Source organism: Pelodiscus sinensis, chromosome 9, assembly GCF_052426305.1.
Source record: "Pelodiscus sinensis isolate ZL-2025 chromosome 9, ASM5242630v1, whole genome shotgun sequence".
NCBI classification, from domain to species: domain Eukaryota; kingdom Metazoa; phylum Chordata; order Testudines; family Trionychidae; genus Pelodiscus; species Pelodiscus sinensis.
This window is the reverse complement of record NC_143060.1, coordinates 59,690,195-59,708,417: the sequence shown is the minus strand read 5'-3', so window position 1 is coordinate 59,708,417 and position 18,223 is coordinate 59,690,195. Positions and strand designations below refer to the sequence as shown.

The following is an 18,223-nucleotide window of genomic DNA, read 5'->3' as shown; positions in this document are numbered from 1 at the left end:
CCCAAGTTCTTTCTGTCTCAAGGTTGTCAGGAGAGAGCTGACAGCAAGATGATCTTTACATTTATTCTTTGTTCCTCAATTTCTTTCCCTTCTGATGCACAGACTGAACGAGCACCCGAGCAGCGGGTGGAGCCCCACGCTGAGTTACTTTGAGTATCGCAGGCTACTTGGAAATCTGACGGCCCTTAAGATCCGTGCCACGTATGGAGAATACAGTGAGTGGGGAAAGGTTGGGATCTGTATAGACAAGAAGCACTGTATAGACAAGAAGCCTTACAGCATCCCCGTGAAGCGGGTAAATGTGACACGCCACTTACAGATGGGGAAACTGAGGCACACAGCAGTTACGTGACTTGCCAAAGGCCATGCGATGAATCGGTGGCAGAGTTGGGAATAGCAGGCCTTTGCTGTAAGCGCCACACACATTCTCTGACTAGAAGTGCAGCGTGCACAGAAAACACCCACTACTTCCTGGTACGGGCACAGTCTTTAGGATACCTGTTGTCATGGGTCGGGGGAAGAAGTCAGTGCTCCTCCACTGGCTGTAAATGTGATGTGTTGTCTCTGCTGTCAGGCACTGGGTACATCGATAACGTCACCCTGGTTTCTGCACTGCCGGCGCCTGGAATCCCAGCTCCCTGGGTGGAACGATGTGGTTGCCCTGCTGGCTACGAGGGGCAGTTCTGCGAACGCTGTGCTCCTGGCTACAAGAGAGATGCTTCCAACCTGGGGCCTTTCAGCACCTGTGTGCGGTGTGACTGCCAGGGGGGAGAAAACTGCGATCCAGACACGGGTAAGGGAAACCGCAATCACAGCTGGGGGTTGCGGGTGGTGCCGGTGCCCAGTGGCTAGAGCCGGGAGAGGAGGTAGTGCTGCATGACGGGCACCAGAGGAATAGGTGAGGTTGCTGGGTGATAGTCAACGTTGCTGTCAGGAGAACTGGTCCCCAACATGGAGGCAGGACAGTTTTGCCTTGAAAAAAGGAGGTTTGGGCAGAATCTTAATGGTTTGCGGGAATCGGTCAGTTTTGATTCAGTTTTCGACAGGGAAAACCTTGTTTCATTTTGAGGTTGAAATATTTCCTTTGGGCTTTTCTGTGCTCCCAAAACTTTACTTTTAATAGTACATCAGATGTTTAACCATTTCAAAAACCAAACTCCACATGCCGTCAATTGAAATCAGAAGGCCAAAGCTTTTTTTACTTTATTGAAGGGTCATGTTTTCCCTTGTCAAAACGGTGCAGTTCAACCCTCCTGAACGTTTGACGTTTTAAAATTGCGACTCTTCCTTCTGATTCGGAATGCAGGCCCGTTTTGGAATGTCAGCAATTCCAGCAGAATGAAAATTCTGTTTTCCCAACCAGCTTTCATCCTGAGGTGGCAGAGGATAAAACCCGGTGATGGGGAAGGTGCTGGATTCTGGGGAACGCTGCCTGCCAAGTGTATTAAAGGCCCAGTACACGTGCGTCTTTCTCAGAAGAGTCTTGTATTCCACAAAGTGCTCCGTGTCTAGGTGCAGGACTCTGATTGCGATAAAGCTTCAGAGAGGTAGCCGAGTTAGTCTGTAACAGGAAAAACTTAAAAAACAGCAAATAGTCTAGTAGCACTTTACAGACTAACAGAACGGGTAGACAGTATCATGACCTTTCATGGGCACAACCCACACTCTGATCATTTGAAGAAGTGGGCTGTGCCCACGAAAGCTCATGATACTGTCTACGTGTTTTGTTAGTCTTTAAAGTGCTACTAGACCATTTGTTGTGTTTTAAGTTTCTTCTGATTGTGATAGTCCTTCTTAGGGCTGGACTTACCATTATATAGCCTGAGGGTATGTCTCGACTACATGGCTCCGTCGACGGAGCCGTGTAAACTAGTTTACCCGGCATAGGCAAAGAAGTGGGGATTTAAATAATCCCAGCTTCATTAAAATAAACATGGCCGCCGCGCTGTGCCAACGATCATCTGATCCGGCACAGCGCGGCAGACTAGTTGCGGATCTGTCGGCTGGGGAAGCCTTTGCCGACCGATCCCTTATGCCTCGTGAAACAAGATTTACAGGATCTGTCGGCAAAGGCTTCCTCAGCTGACAGATCCGCATCTAGGCTACTATGCTCTGCTGGATCAGCCGATCGTCTGCACAGCACAGCGGCCATGTTTATTTTAATGAAGCAGGGATTATTTAAATCCCCACTTCTTTGCCTATGCTGGATAAACTAGTTAGTCTAGACATACCCCAAGTGTCCAGCCCTGAAAAAGATCTGGCTAGATGTGGTACCTCATAACATGATCGCCTGCTATTGACTAGTGGAGTAAACATTGCCCCAAGTTACAATGGACTGCGCTGAGAGATGGAGGCGAAGAAAGGTGCCAGGTCACACACCTGCTGTAGGGGGCCTGCCAAGCTGTACCGAATGGCGCCAGGCTACTGGTGGCCGTGTTGGGTTCTGAGGAATTGTGCTATGCGGGTCAGCGCTCGGTTGCAGGCCGGTGCTGACTCACACGGAGTGGTGCAGTTGGTAGGAGGTGGCGTTGGGCTATTAGAAAAGATCTTTCCTTGCACAGCAAGTTACAGTGCCATGCGCTTGTGACCTGCAGGAGAATACAGGACTTCCATTAGGCTCGACTGTCCTGCCGGGTGTGCTACTGTTTGCTCTTTCCCCCAGGAGACTGTTACTCAGGAGATGAAAACATGGAACCCAGTGCCAGCTGCCCATTGGGTTTCTACAATGACCCCTGGAATCCGCAGAGCTGCAGGCCGTGTCCTTGCACAAGTGGCCAGGGCTGCTTCGTGGCACCAGGGAGGAAGGAGATCGTGTGCAATAACTGTCCCCTGGGAGTCACTGGTAATCTTCTCCCTCTGCGTTGTGTGGAGGTTCATTTCCTTTTCAGGGTCCTTCCAGTCTCCTGCAGGACAGCAGCATAGGAAAAGGTGGATTCCTGTCCTTTTCCATGTGTGTGCAGCTCTCCCCAGCCCTGGGTTAGCCTGGAGCAGAGTTGCGAGGGTTGCGTGGAGCCTGGCACAGCCTGGCTTTCTGATCTGTGCACCACTTTGTTATTCCCAGTAGCACATAGCAGCCCCAGCCGAGATCAGGCCCCCAACATGCCAGCTGCAGTACGCACGCATAGTGAGAGACAGGAAGTCCAGACTGGCCAAGGGTGAGGGAGGGAAACTGAGACACAGGGAGAGGAAGTGTTGGGGTTAAGGGAGAAACAAGAGCAGATCCCAGGCCGTCTGTCCCAGTGCTGTGCCCCAGTCGGTCAGAATAGGCTTCCTGTCACGGTACCATGGCCTAGGGGTCCTTCCTTTCCCTGGGGAGAGACTCCTTCTTGCCCCTCGGCTGGGATGGAAGGGGACTTGCTTTAGGTCAGAGGCTCCATGGAGCTAAATTGGCTTCTCATAACTATACAAAGCAGGTGAGTTCCCTTCCCTTCCCTGAGCATGGACCCGAGATTGTGAATTCATTGCCCTGCAGATCCCAGCAGGGCATAGTGCCTGTGTCCCTCGGCATTCGGGGGAGGGGAGGGTCTCAGCCGTGTGGTTCTGGAGGGTAATTGGCCTCTGACTTTTGTTTCTCTCTCCCCAGGTGCTAACTGTGAGCTCTGTGCTGACGGCTATTTTGGAGACCCCTTGGGCCAAAAGGGCCCCGTGAGACCCTGCCGGCCCTGCCAGTGTAGCAGCAACGTAGATCCCAGTGCTGCGGGGAACTGTGACCAACTGACGGGCGAATGCCTGAAATGCCTCTACAATACGGCCGGCTTCTCCTGTGCCCAATGCAAGGAGGGGTTCTTTGGGAACCCCTTGGCCCCCAACCCGGCAGAGAAGTGTCAAGGTAGGAGTGTCAGCTGGAGCGTGCGTGTGTATGCATTGGAGAGGGCGGGCCTGTGGGGAAACACATCTCTGAGCGTTCGAGTATCAAAGCTGGGCATGTAAGTCCCACGTCGGATAAAGCCTCCAGCAGGATCTGGATAAACCTGGGCTGCGCTTTGCGGAAATCTGGGGGGAGCCAGGACCTGAGAGCCATTCAAGGAGTGCCAAGTTAAGCACACGGTGTGGTGGAAGCCCTCCTATCTGAGGAGTGCAAGGCCAGACTTCGTGCCCCTGGAGATTTGTGAGGCGGTGGTGGGTAGATGCACCCTAGACTCTTCTCACCTTCCCATGCAGCTCTCTGCCCTCCCCATTGGGACATGGTAAGTGTAAGTAAAATCAAGCATCTCTGACTTTGGTTTCCTGGGTACCCTTTTCACAAGCCCTTTCAGTGCTTCATGGAGCCATTGGTGGGGCTCAAAGAACACGTGCTCCTGCGTTCTCACGACATTCCGTCCCTCACGCCAGGAGCTGAAATGCTGTGCGGAGACCAGAGTCCTGTGCTCTCTCAGGCCCCGCAAATGGCTCCCTGCCACTGTACCAAAGCCCGCGAGGAATGCAAAGGCAAATACAAATACTGGGTCCAGTGCACACTCCAGCCGAACAAGTTTGCCCTGGAGAATGTGCATGTTTGCGTCAATGAGGCTAAGGGTGTGGGAGCTGCTGCTATGTAAGAATGCAACTTTCACAACGCATCAAAGCGACCGTTAATTCGCTGTTGGACTCCCAGGCTTTGCTTGATGGCTGGATGGTTCAAGTTAAGACGCAGGTGCTTCCCAGAGGCCTGGATTTGTGTCGGCATATGGGGAGTTTCCACCAGTGGGAAACTCGTGAGGAGATCCAGGGAACGGACCTAAATTCCTTCAGCATTTGCTGAGACTGCTGGAAGCTCTTTCGGGGCTCACAGCTGTGTGGGAAGGAGGTTTGCATTGCTGTGCGAGGGGGTTAAGAGGGATGTGGCTGAAGCATGTACCGATCAGAGAAGAGCTAGGGAACGGAGAGACGACTAGGTTTGCTGGTGAGAATGAGAGGCCCAGCAATGAATCCCAGACAGGAGCCTTGTGCCGAGAGCGTGACTGGTCTGGGAATGGACTCCCGAACCCAGCACTAGTGTCATGCTGCTTTCAGAGCACCTCTCGTTTTAAGGATCCTGGGCCGGTTTTTGCACACTCTGTGCAAGAGTCCCTTCCTTCATCACTGGACCAGCTGGTTCTGGAATCCGCATTCAGGGTGGATTTCCCAGTGAGCAGTAACGTTACACGTTATTTTCAGACTAGTCAGGAATACTGGGTCCAGCTGAAACTCCCGGGAGAATGTTCAGTACCTGGAATATACTAGTGGGGACACGGAGGCTAGGCCGTAAGGCTGAACCCCATCCCGAGATGATGGCTCCAGCAGTACCTTGCTGGTGCAGTGCTATTCCGAGGTATGGCCGGTATAAATCACCAGCACGACATCTTGTAGCATCACTGGTTTTCCCACCAGCATCTGAACTCCTTCTCTAGGGAGCGATAACTATTTGGAAGCTGTCGATACAGAGGTGAACAGCGACTCTGGCAGCAGGGTAGGAGTTGTTCATTGCTCTCTCTCTCTAGCTCAGAAAGGGAGGCGGGCAGACCGGTTGGTCAGGGTGCAGCTTGTTATGCACCTTGGAAAAACAGTGCAGGATCAGAAGTGTGAGATGGGGGAGAGGGATGGAAAGATGTTCTGGTTAGGACAGGAACATGTTGTTATGAGAGCTGCTATCTTTCCTTAGGCTCTTTGGTTCTGAATGTTGGTTTGATTTGTGGCTCCTTCCAACCCTATGCTTTCTCTGCAGCCTGCAACTGCAACTCGGTAGGGTCTGACCCCCTGAAGTGCGGAAGCGATGGGAGCTGTGTTTGCAAGCCGGGATTCGAGGGGCCCAACTGTGAGCACTCCCAGTGCCCCACCTGCTACGGCCATGTGAAAACACAGGTATGTTTGTCTGTCTGTCAGCCGGGTGCCCATTGCCCTGGTTTCTGAGCTGGAATTCCTTCCCTGACATTGCATCTCCAGCAGAAGATTTCAGCAATAATTCCCTCTCCTCCCCCGGCACTAATTCCTTTTGCATTCCTGTCAGAGATTGAACCCAGTAGCTGTCAAGGCAAATCCACAGATAAGGTTCAGCAAATTCGCTTTTCCAGATACAAAGGGGATTAACCACCCTCCCGCACCCGGAGAGCCCAGCTCGGCCCAGAAATGCAGATCTCTCCCTCCAAGAATCAGCTCAGTGCAGACGTGGGGTTGCCAAGTCTGGCTTTTAGCCTTTCTCTGGGGAGGGAGAGGGCTTTTCCCACCCCTTCTGCTCTCAGCTTTGCAGGAGAAGATGAGATGAGGGAGCAGGGCCTTCTAGGAGCTAGCTTCTCCCTGCGGGTGCTGTCGGGAGGGGATGAGGTTAAGGAGTCTGGGACTTTCCTCCCTTTGGAGCAGAACACATTCACAGTCCTGCCACCTCCTGCTCGGGTTTCAGGGTTCCCTGCTTCCCGGTGCATGGAAGACCCAATTCAAATCCAGTCCAGGCTTTAGCGACAGGATGCTTGTACTCTCAGGAAGCTGTCGGTGGCCTGTCTGGTCTCAAGTGGACAGGCATCCACATCGCTAGTGCTGTAGCCGTGCCAGGCCCCAAACGACATCCGTGGGGATTGTTTCCAGAAACAGGCCAAGGACTGTCGGAGACAGGCGCAGAGGCGACGCTGCCTGGTCTGGCGACAGCAGGTTTCAGCTGCCAGGACTGTTAATCTGGACTTTTGACCAGGATTAGCATTCGCTGAAAGGGCTCGATCCAGACTCTGCTTGACTCTCAGCCTCTCAATGCTCCTGGGCTGCTCTTCCTCACCCCCCCCCCTGCTGCCTGCAGACCTGGCCCGAGTCCTTTTCTCTCTAGAACATAAGAACATAACATAAGAACGGCCGTACTGGGTCAGACCAAAGGTCCATCTAGCCCAGTATCCTGCCTGCCGGCAGTGGCCAGTACCAGGGGCCCCAGAGAGGGTGGACTGAAGACAATGATCAAGTGATTTGTCTCCTGCCATCCCTCTCCAGCCTCTGACAAACAGAGGCCAAGGACACCATTTTATCCCCTGGCTAATAGCCTTTTATGGACCTAATCTCCATGAAATTATCTAGCTTCTCTTTAAACTCTATTATAGTCCTAGTCTTCACAGCCTCCTCTGGCAAGGAGTTCCACAGGTTGACTACACGCTGTGTGAAGAAGAACTTTCTTTTATTAGTTTTAAACCTGCTCCCCATTAATTTCATTTGGTGTCCTCTAGTTCTTCTATTTAGGGAACTAATAAATAACTTTTCTTTATCGGCCCTCTGTCTCTGTAACCTCCATGGCTCTGCCGCTTGCTGACCCGGCGGCCTGTCTTGGTTCCAGGTGGATCAGTACCTGCAGCAGCTGCGGCAGCTGGAGGTGCTTGTGTCTCAGCTGCAGCTTGGCAGTGGGGCAGGGGCCAATGGGGAGCTGGAAAGGAAGATGCAGCAGACTGAGGCGACCCTGCGAGAAATCCTGAGAGTAGCTCTGAGCTTACAAGGTACCAGCGGCGCGCACCTCCCCTCCAATGAGGGAAGACAGCAGGGGGTCACCTGAAGGCTGAATGCAGCGAAGGACACCAGTGCTAGCCACAGGCGTAGGGCAAGGGCTGTAGTTCTGAACAGTGCACTTCAGAGATGCAGTTCTGGGGCAGGCTCCCCTCCACCCATCCCTGACTGTGGAGATGGGGGGTGCACTCATAACAACCCCTCCCCCCCAACTGTCAGTCCTGTATGGAGGCAGAGAGCATTCTGGGACAGTCCCTGAGTGCTGGTACAATGCGGGGATGAGGAGACACTCTGGGACAGCCCCACCGCCCCCACGACTTGCTGCCTTTCTCTTCATCGAGCTGTGTGCCGCTTCGTGCTCAGTTCTGGTTTTTTATCTTGCGGCCCCGTAAATTTCTCTTGGTCTCTCCTGCCAGCCTCTGACAAGTCCCTGGAGAGCCGGGTGTCCAGAATGAAGGGACACGAGTCCAGCTACCAGAGCCGCTTGGCTGAGGTCAGGGCGACTGTGGAGAGGCTGCAGGCGCTGGGGCGTCAGTACCAGGCCCAGGTGCAGGACATGAGGCGGCTGATCGAGAGAGCCCGTTTGGACCTGCAGCAAAGCCAAGAGACCCTGAGTGGGCTGGTAAGTTCTCCAGCACTTTGCCCAGGGGTGAAATACCCCAATATTTCGTACAGGTTCTGTTATATCACCGCTCCCCACGGGGGCTCAGGGCAGCGGATTGGGGGAGCTGTGATATAACAGTACCTGTGAGAAATGTGAAGGGGGCTCAAAGGTGTGGGGGGTGTGTGGTCCCAGAGCAAGTAGTTGTGGGGGCTCAGGGCAGGGGACTGGGAGCATGGGGGCGTGCAGCCTGGAACGGCCGGTGAGGCGGCTTAGGGAGTGGCTGCGGCAGTGTGAGGTACTTTTCTTACCTCCTGCCAGTCGTCCTCAAGCCCTCCCTTCAGCCAGCACCCAGTGAGCGTGAGAGCACGTGAGCGCCATTAACTTCTCTTTCTCCACAGATTATTCCCCCTTCCGATCTCCCTGGTGGGTCGAATGATTTTTTGATGCTGGCCCAAGAAGCTCTCAGACTAGCAAACAGGTGAGTGGCTGCTCTGTCGACTGGCACATTCCGGGCCATGCCGGCCTCTCCTCCCGTCCGGCGCTGCTGTGAGGAGATGCACTCAGGAGAACCATCGCTGCCAGAAAGCACATATTCTGCAGGGGTATCCTGCCCTTTCTTACCTCTTCGGGGGGTAGCCATGTTACTCTGTAATTTTAAAAAACCACGAGTAGTCCTGTAGCACCTTAGAGAGACTAACAAAAATATGTATACAGTATCATGAGCTTTCCATGGCCGCACAACAGAGATTGGTAACGGTAACACACAAAAACCTGTAGAACGTTTTAACCTGCCTGGGCGCTCGTTAACTCACTTAAAAGCAGCCATTCTCCTACAAAGGAATTTCAGAAACCAACTACAGAGAGAGGTGTGGAACTGGCCTTCCGATGCAAATTTGACACTGTCTCTCCTGGCTTGAACCAAGACATGAACTGGATGGGCCATTATAAAACCTGCTTTCCTTACATTCAACACCCAATAGACAACAAAAGCTAAGGATGGGACACTTCCAGCTCACTCAGTTAGCTTCATTAGCACTGGCACTATAATTGACAAGTAATTTCCCCCCCCCCCTTCTTTTTCTGTTATAAAGTGATCAGGTCTCCCCTTTTCTCTCCACTCTGCTCATCTGAGGAGGGGGATTTTGCCCACGGAAGCTCATGATACTATATCTATATAGATATTTGTTAGTCTCTAAGGGTATGTCTACACTACCCTCCTAGTTCGAACTAGGAGGGTAATGTAGGCATACCGCACTTGCAAATGAAGCCCGAGATTTGAATTTCCCGGGCTTCATTTGCATAAGCCGGGCGCCGCCATTTTTAAATCCCGGCTAGTTCAAACCCCATGCCGCACAGCTACACGCGGCATGGAGTAGCTAGTTCGGATTAGGCTTCCTAATCCGAACTAGCTGTACTCCTCATTCCACGAGGAGTACAGCTAGTTCAGATTAAAAGCCTAATCCGAACTAGCTACTCCGTGCCGCGTGTAGCCACGCGGCACGGGGTTCGAACTAGCCGGCATTTAAAAATGGCGGCGCCCGGCTTATGCAAATGAAGCCCGGGAAATTCAAATCCCGGGCTTCATTTGCAAGTGCGGTATGCCTACATTACCCTCCTAGTTCGAATTAGGAGGGTAGTGTAGACATACCCTAAGATGCGACAGGACCACTCGTTATCTGTGTGGGTTTCCCAGAAGGACCTGCTCTCGGGATGGAGACAGGCAGGGGGAGGTGGTATCTCTTATTGGACTCATGTCTGTTGAGAGACAAGCTTTCAAACCACGCTCTGTGTGTGTATATATATTATATTAATAAACGACACCACCTCCCCCGCCTTGCGCCTCTCGTATTCTGGGACTCACATGGCTATGGCTGCTCCGATGATGACCCATCAGAATAGACTGGCGAGACAAGCGGAGGGAAGGAGCAAGGGGGCTTCTGCGGGCCCCTGTCTCATGGAGCCCTTCTGTTTTCCAGCCACTTGCAGTCAGCATTTGTCATCGAGCTGGCCGCCAAGGCGGCGGTGGAAGACTCAGGGCAAGCCCTGGAGCTGGCGCGCTCAGGTGCGAGCGGAGGAGATATCCTGACAAGCTCTGTGCAAGGGCTGCTGAGAAAGTAGGTTCACAGCACACGTGTGTGTAGGTCTCTGTGGTAGCGGGAGGAGAGAGCACCCTCCTAAAGGGGTGTTGGAAGTACACCATTTCTTTGGCATGTTACACAAATTTGTGGAGCCAAATTTATCCTTTGGGCAGATAATCCATTGGGGGGGGTCAATGGATTTCCGAGCTGCTCATGGAGCTGTGAAACGCGAGGCAGTGGCATGAGGTGCTTTTGTTTTTCTTGGCAGATATGACGAAAGCAAATTGCTAGCCAGCCAACTGGAGGCGGATGCCAGCAGATCCGCCGTGGAGGCAGACAAGGCCTATCAGGGCAGCCTGCTGCTCCTAAGCTTCCTGTCTCGCTTATCAAAGATCGACCTTGGGTCCTTCCAGGTGAGGACCTCTCAGCTGCCGGACACCAGTGAACTCTGAGGCACTTGTCCTTCCTGCCTTCCCCACCACCAGCATCCTGTTGGGAAGGAGCAGATACACCCCCGGACGTCCCCTTTAACCTGCCCGCTGCTTAGTGCGGGGTATGGGGTCTCCAGTGCCAGCTTGCGGGAGAGCTCCGGGAGCTGGCAATACCGGGCAGCCAATCAGTGCCAGGGACCAGTCCTTGTGACGGGCGCTGGGTACCTGGGACTAGAGCAAACTCTTCTTTCCTTGGTGTCTCAGGGGGAGGCGAACCGGCTCAGGCAGGAGGCGGATGCTCTGTTGGTCTTGGTGGATACGTACATGGCAGAATACAGGCGGCTGCAAAGCAACACGGCCAGCTGGGAGGAAGAAATCCAGCGGCAGTTACAGAGCGGGGAAGGCAAGAGACTGGTAAGACCCCCCCCCCCTTATCCTGACAGAGCTGCTGTCTCTGTGAGCTGTGCGTTACTTTAACCCAGCTGGGTTCAGGAGCAGGCAGCGGGTCAGCAGGCAGGCTGCCATCCCAGCTCCATTCCTCCCTTCCTCTGACCCGAGCTGGGATGGGCTTTGAGCCACAGATGATGAGCTGGCAATTTAATCCTCCCCAGTGAAATGAAGCTGCCTCCCTGGCACTCTGCTTGATCTGCTGTCTCCTTGGGCCCCTTTGGCTCGTTACAGGCTTCCAGTCAGCTGTTGTCCCGTGCCTACCGAGCCCAGAGCAGTGCCCAGCAGGCAGTGAGCGCCGGCAATGCTACGTTTTACGAACTTGAGCTCATCTTGAAGAATCTCCGGGGTGAGTTGCTAGTCAGCAGCCGTCAGTAGTTCTCATTTACTGCTCCCACAGCCGCATGTTGCTGTTTCCCACAGGGCGTTCCAATGCAGCGTATGCCAGGTAATCCCAGCATCTAAGGGCAAAGACTCATTCCAGGCACAGCCTGATCATTTTCACAGCTCTGGGGTGGTGGGATGGGAGCAAACCTCCTGGGAATCTCTCTCTGATCACATCCCCTCGCCCATTTCCTAGTTCTCTTGCTGTCGACATTCTACCATGGGAGAAGCAGTTTCAGGGGTGCTAATCTTTCTTCGGCCGAGGGGGCAGTTCTGCCCCAGCCTGGCCTCCAAGGAATGCCCTCTCGCCTTGGGGGTCTGACCGGGCTGTGTGTGTTTTCTGTTTCAGGGTTTCACCTGCAGGTGGATGGTAGGAGAAGAGAAGCTGAAGAAGCCATGAGACGACTCCCTCTCATCAAAAGTATGGTGAAGAACGCGGGCGATAAGACTGAACAAGCGGAAAGCGCCCTGGGCAGCGCTGCTACAAATGCACAGACAGCCAGAAGAATGGCCGGCGAGGCCAAGGAGCTCACCAGTGGTATCCAGCAGGTAGGGACAGGCACTGGGGAATGGGACGCGGAGCACTGGGGAATGGGAGAAGAATGGCAAGGGCAAGGAGCGGGGGGTGGAAGACAGGGCATGGAGAAGCACTTCTTTGTTAAGACTCTAACCTTACTTCCTGTTCAGCTCCCAATCAACATGCAGGGTCTGAGTTACTTGAACGTATCCCAGAAGTGTCCTGGTAAATAATACGCATAGTCCGAGTCCCCGTGCAGATTTTGTGTGACATTGGCCTGGCGTTGCAGGTTCAGCCACTAAAGAGGTGACTGCTCTGCAGATGGAAGACGTACTTAGCTAGTCAGTGCGGCTCAGCTATTGTGAGCGCACTAGCTTGGTGAGAACTGTCCCATGTACATTTAGCCTGGCTGGGAATCGCAGCTGCAGCGTAGATGGACCTGAAATCCCAGAGTAGCTCCCTGTAGGATGCCTAGGAAAGACTGGCCCCCTGGAGTCTGCTCATCCCATGGAAGAGTTCAGGGCGTGGCTACAACGCAGCGTGATACTCTGCAGAAGGGAAATAAACTAGCTGGGAAACCAATATGATATTGATGCAAGTGGGTGAATCTGATGTAACTTGGGCCTGATGAGTGTGTCAAACAGGCTCACGAGCCAGGTCGTCTTTCTTGCCCGTTCATCTCTGGCTGACTTGCAGGGGTGCTCAGGGCTAGCAGCCCCCCGCTGAAAGCAGTAGCAGTTGTGGGTGCATAGCACATCACAAATCAAGTCACCTGTGTGCGTTGTTGCTCTGTCTCTCCCAAATGAATCCTCGTGGGCCTTCGTGCTTCTCTGATATCGCCTACTCTGGCTGCCTTTGTGTTCCTAGGAGATAATGCGGTTGAGGTTGGAAGCCAACAGGACAGCAGATGGGGCCCTGGCACTGGAGAGAGGAGTCATAGCTTTACGGGACGAGGCCAGAGAAGCAGAAAGGGAGTTCACGAGGAAGGCGCTGGAGATTAATATGGATGCCACCGCTGTACAAAAAGTGAGTTCCCATCCTTCAGCCTCAAAGCAGCTGCATCCTGCCCGGGTGACACAGGCCCTCACTGCCTTCTCTTGCCTCCCTTAGACTGGCCAGGAGGTACAAGGGGCCCAAGACGAGGCCCGTAGTGCTGGGACTGCTGTCCAAGAGACACTGCATGCCCTGGAAGATCTTCTACGTCGGATAGGTAAGTGTAGAGACACCTTCTTCTAGATGCTGGCCAACCACACGTAACCAACAAGACAAAGGGTGGGAGGTGGGAAGCCTTGGTTGCCCATCTGTAAAATGGGGATGCTCTGTCTCCACTACGAGGTAGGGTTGTGAGTCCCTGCAGTAGCTCCATGAGGCTATGTGGCCAGCAATCATATCGCTCTTTGTCTGTGGCGGTGTCTCTGCTGTGAGCAGGGAGGAGAGATCCCTGCCTACCTCACAGACTTGCAGATGCTCGATGAGCTAGCATGAGTAAATGCAGCCACATTGCTGTGGTAGTGGAGACATGGCTGAGCTGGGCTGAGCACGTGCCCCTGGTGCTGCCGTGGCAACGCGGCTGAATCCTGATCTCCCGAGTCCCTGTCCAGCATCTCCACCACATGACCAGCTTTCTCCTTGTCCTCCGTGACTGTGCCCTGTTGCTACGCGTGTGGCCGATTTCAGATCCAAACTTCCCTGCACCCCACACCAGCGGGAGGCATTTCATAGTTTATAACCTGTCACCTCAGAAACGTGGCCTCCTGGAGCTGAGGATGTGAAGAAAGGAATTCCGAGTATTTCCCAGCTTCCTCTCGCTCCTCTTCAGTTCTGCCCCCCCCCTTGCTGTCTGCCTTTTTCCAAAGCCTAGGTAGGGGGAGAGCCCTGGGTAACTGTAGTGGGAGGGGGAGATGAAGGGCCGTGTGCTTAGAAAGACCCAGTCCCCAGCCTCTGTTCATTGCTTCCTCTTCTTATCTTCCTCCTCGGAACCAGACCAGCCGGGCTCTGTGGATGAGGAGGCGCTGAAAAAGCTCGAACGCGGCCTCAGCAAGGCCAGGACCGAGAACGGCCAGTTGAAAAAGCAGATGGCTGAGCTGGAGCAAACAGCCAGTCTGCAGAAGCTGCGGGTCCAGACACTGGAGAGAAGCATTAACGAGATCCTGGCTGATATTCGGAACCTGGAGGAGATCCGCGACAGTCTGCCCCCCGGCTGCTACAACTTAAAACCCATCGAAAGTCCTTGAGCTGTTGGGAAGACTCTCTGGACAGGGTGTTTCAGGCTGTGAATACCAGGGCTTGGCCTGACGGGCTGGGGGAGGATGGGGAAGGCAAGCCCGCCAGCACCTGGCTTTGGCTCTGCCAAGCTGCACGCAGGCCCTTGGAGTGCAGCAGGTCAGACTCAGTGCTGCAATTTGCTGACGTTTGCCTCAGGACTCCGTGTTTTGATGCCAACATCACCACAAGGCGCCTCTGAGCCAGGAAAGCCTGAGACTCTGGTATCCGTCCCTGGAGCACAGGAGGAAGGAAAGAGACCTGGCTGCATGAAGGTGCTGCTGGCCGTGAAGAGCCAAAGGCGGGAGAACCCGTCCCTAGAGCGTGGCCCAAGAAGGAGCTGCCAGCAGTTCAGCTCCTGGACAGTCGCCGAATGAACGTCGAGAGTCTGAACTCCGTCTCCTGCAGCTCTCCCTGTCCTGACCAAGGCCCTGTTGGCTGGGCACATCCAGCAGAACTCCCCACTCTCCTCAAAAGCCAGCACCTCTCCACCCAAGGCAACGGTGGCTCCCCTGGACGCATTGCTAGACCCGTTCCCACCAGCAATCCTTTCCGGGCCCAGCGAACGGCAGGGGTGGGCGCAGAGCCTAGGAGGTCGGCGTTCTCGATGTGGCACAGGCCTTGCGGCCTTTCCGTCTCGACACTGACCCCAGAGCGACCCGCTCGCCTGTTGTGGGGCTTTAGACTCCATTAGAGGGGCTGTTTTTTGCAGTATGGTAGCAAAGTAAATACCTGGTTAGTCAAAAGGGAGGAGGGAAGGGATTTATTTTTGGTGGCTTAAAAGGGTCAGTGGTGGGAGGATGGTCAGTAATGCCTTGGATTGATGTAGGGGCCCTCGGGTGGAATGTCTTTCCTACCACATCCCCTGCTCTGGGGTGATGTCACAGCCCTCTCTCCTCCCTCTTCTCATCCTGGGCCTTTCAGGTGGGTTCCCAAGGGGTTAGCCACCAGGGATGTCCTCGTGATCAGAAGCTCAGGTCTGTGCTCGCTGGCAACACAGGTGCCCAGCCCCAGGAGGGATGACTCAGCCCTTCATCCTTCCTTGGGCGCTGGAGTACCAGGCCTCTACTGTGCATCTGACAGATGACAGCTTGCAAAACAAATTCTTGCCTTCTCTGCATGGACATCAAAGATCCCCTGGGGCTTTCTGTAGGAGCAGGGGTTTGTCTTGCTGACCTTGGACACAGCTGCGGGCACTCTGGAGCCAAGCTTTCCCTTATGCAATGGGTAGCATATCGATCACCCCGTTAAAAAAGCCGAACACCGTAAAGCTAACCAGATGTGACGGGTTTGGTGCTGTCCTCTCCTTTCCTCCCAACAGACAATGGTTTGCACTGAGCAGCCTCAAGGTAGAGACATTGTGACTGATTCTTAACCATCTGTTTCTAAATCTGGAGGAACCGGGGAGACATCTCTACCGCCAGTGGGTTTCCTGTGGATGGGATTCCATTTTGTTCCTGTCTCAGTGAAGACAGTCTCTCGGCCCTTGTGACCTCTAGAGAATGGCTCTGCTGGACCCTTGTTACCTCTCGTGTGCCCCACAGAGTGGCAGGATCAGCCCCTCAATCATGCCCCAGAGGAGGTCACTCTGGGGACAAACTCACCCCTCAGTTGCTCAGGGTCTCTTACAAAGTGCCAGCTCTTTGCTATGTTAAATAAGCACGTAATGGAATATTTTTATTTATAGTGAAGCACACTCACCTCTGGCTTGCTCTGGGATTTCTCCCATGGCACCACACAGGGCAGATGTTATGGGTCTGTGTTCGTTTTGTTTTGTTATGCTTAAGTGAACTTTCTATTTGAAAAAAAGTCAATAAATAACAAATCCGAGTGCTTGGGTGTTGCTCTTCTTTCTTTCCTCCCTCTGTGTCCAGAAGAGGTGAACTGGCGGTTAGGGAAAGGCGGCAGCGCGGGCTAGTGGCTAAAGCAGAGAAGGCAAAGCTACTGAGATGACGATACTTTATAGTCGGGGTGACAAGTTATTTGGGCCTGTGGTGACCCTGCTCCAGGAATATTCAGTTCCAAGGGCCCCCTTCCACCAATGTTTGGGGCCAGGTGTCTCCTCTGGCCCTGCCTGCCACTGCTGGGCACCTCACCTGGAGCACCTCCCAGCCCCTCCTGCTGCTCCCAGGTGACTTAAAATGTCCTGGAGGCTCCCAGCCACCCATAGCAGTGGAGTGGGACTTTGGCAGCATCCCTCGCGCCACAGTACTCCTGGGAACCGCCAGCATGTCCCTGTGGCCCCTAGGGGTGTCTCCGCACACTGCCCCCACCCCAAGTGCCAATTCTATTGGCTGGGAATGGTGGCCAATGGGAGCTGCAGGAGCAATGCCGCTGAGCAGCGGTGCTCAAATACCCTCCCAGACCCTGCACCTTGGAGCTGCTGCCAGAGGCCTGTGTGGGTCACTTTTGGGAGCTGCCTGTGGTACAGACGCCTCTCGCCTCCTCCAGAGCTATCCTGTCCATAGGATGGTTTGGGGCAGCCACCCTGGGTCCTGCCCTTTGGGGAACCCCAGGGCAGCCACCGCAACTGCCCTATGGATGGAACGGTCCCCCACACGGGGCCCAGGGCAGCCTGGGAGATTACCTGGAGGAGGAGGCTGGTGCAGGGAGGCAGTAGGGGTCGGCCCCGGCAGTCACCATGGCAACGGGAGCCCGGGGAGCGGAGTGATGTACACAGCAGCCTGCGTCACTCCACCACCATCTCCCAGCTCTGCTTCACTGCGGCAGCTCTCAGCCCCCTCAAATGCCACCCCCCACTCTCCTCACACCCAAACACCCTCCCAGAGCCTTAGGCAGGTGTGCGGGGGAGCTTGGACCCGTCCTGGGCACCGCCACACATTGTTCAGCCCTGCTGCCCCTGTGCTTGTCGTGCGCCTTCTCCGAGTGCTGCACAAGGACTGGCAATTGCCGTGATTCTTACTGCACGGGTGGGGAACGTGAGGCATGGAGCGGTTTAGTGACCTTCCCAGGGGGACAGAACCCGGGAGGCCTTGACTCTGTCCTCTCCCCTGCCCAGTAAGTTCTCAGACTTACCTGGGGGTGAGCTGTACTTTAATGGAAAAAGGCAGCTCCTGGGTCCCTTCTCTCCCATCCATGCTCATGCCCTGACCCCCAGCAGCTTTGGCCGAGGCTTTCCAGGGAGAGTAGTAACAGGGGAGCATTTAGCGGCTCTTCCACCGCTCTGGCTCAGGGCTTCTCTTCCTCCTCTGCCTTCTGCAGCCACAGCTGCTAGACCGACCCTGGGTTCTTGCTGGCAGCTGCTTTTACCCACCTCAGGCTCTTCTTTGTGTGAGTGCAGTTTGTGTCTTTAGACCAGCGGTCCCCAACCTTTCCAGATGGGGACCCATTTTGACAATTCAGGAAGACGTGGTGACCAGGGCAATTAAAACAATGTGTGACTAGCTCCTTAAGAGCCACCTGGGGAGACGCCTGGCGACCCATAGGTTGGGAAATCCTGGGTTAGATGGAGGCGGGGCCAGCACCAAGTGACCGTCCAGCTCCCTGCAGAACATGATTGATTTGGGGCCAAAGGTCTCCCATTTCAAATGGCAGCATTAGGCCAGGCTGCCTCCTTGATGCAAGTAGCTATAAAATGCACCATGTTCTCCTGACTCTAGAAGGCAGAGGCGACTCGGGAGGTGCACCGCCCCTCTGTGCCCCCCAAAATTGCTAAACGGGTGCATCCTCATGCCCCTTCCCTGTTCCTCCTGCTGGCTCTCCCTGCGCCCTCTCCCTATGTTAGAGGACACCATCCAGCCGTCAGAAAGGGGAGCCCGTAAGGTTGGAGCAGCAATGAAACACTACAGGCTAACAGCATCCTTGTTTATTACCTAATTGAAACGCTTTGCTGATAAAGGGGTGGGATGCTTTTTGTCTGTTTGTTTTGGGTTTTTTTTCTGTTAGCCACAGAAACCCAGCTCCAAACTCTTTCACAAAGGTGCAATTGGCAACACGGCAACTTCAATCCACCGGGTTTTTTTTTCTTTTAAAACATGTTTTTATTCATTTCAGTAAAGCGACACTGTATTATTAAACTGGTGAGTTCAAGAACCCTCCCCCCCATCCCCGT

General features: G+C 54.2%; 1 protein-coding gene across 2 annotated transcripts in view; it reads left to right on the top strand.

The window, feature by feature from the left end:
- Positions 1 to 15,981, top strand: part of LAMC2 (laminin subunit gamma 2) — a 36,093-nt gene extending 20,112 nt beyond the window's left edge. For both annotated transcript variants that reach the window (XM_006126919.5, XM_075936784.2), the window contains exons 8-23: positions 103 to 215; positions 575 to 793; positions 2,663 to 2,842; positions 3,584 to 3,829; positions 5,684 to 5,820; positions 7,265 to 7,421; positions 7,845 to 8,050; positions 8,431 to 8,510; positions 10,009 to 10,146; positions 10,379 to 10,523; positions 10,806 to 10,955; positions 11,223 to 11,337; positions 11,722 to 11,921; positions 12,757 to 12,915; positions 13,000 to 13,099; positions 13,873 to 15,981. In XM_006126919.5, coding sequence (XP_006126981.3) covers positions 103 to 215; positions 575 to 793; positions 2,663 to 2,842; positions 3,584 to 3,829; positions 5,684 to 5,820; positions 7,265 to 7,421; positions 7,845 to 8,050; positions 8,431 to 8,510; positions 10,009 to 10,146; positions 10,379 to 10,523; positions 10,806 to 10,955; positions 11,223 to 11,337; positions 11,722 to 11,921; positions 12,757 to 12,915; positions 13,000 to 13,099; positions 13,873 to 14,123 — 2,596 coding nt within the window. In that variant the 3' untranslated portion in view covers positions 14,124 to 15,981. The remainder of the gene's footprint in view (positions 1 to 102; positions 216 to 574; positions 794 to 2,662; positions 2,843 to 3,583; positions 3,830 to 5,683; positions 5,821 to 7,264; positions 7,422 to 7,844; positions 8,051 to 8,430; positions 8,511 to 10,008; positions 10,147 to 10,378; positions 10,524 to 10,805; positions 10,956 to 11,222; positions 11,338 to 11,721; positions 11,922 to 12,756; positions 12,916 to 12,999; positions 13,100 to 13,872) is intronic.
- Positions 15,982 to 18,223: the final 2,242 nt, after the last annotated feature.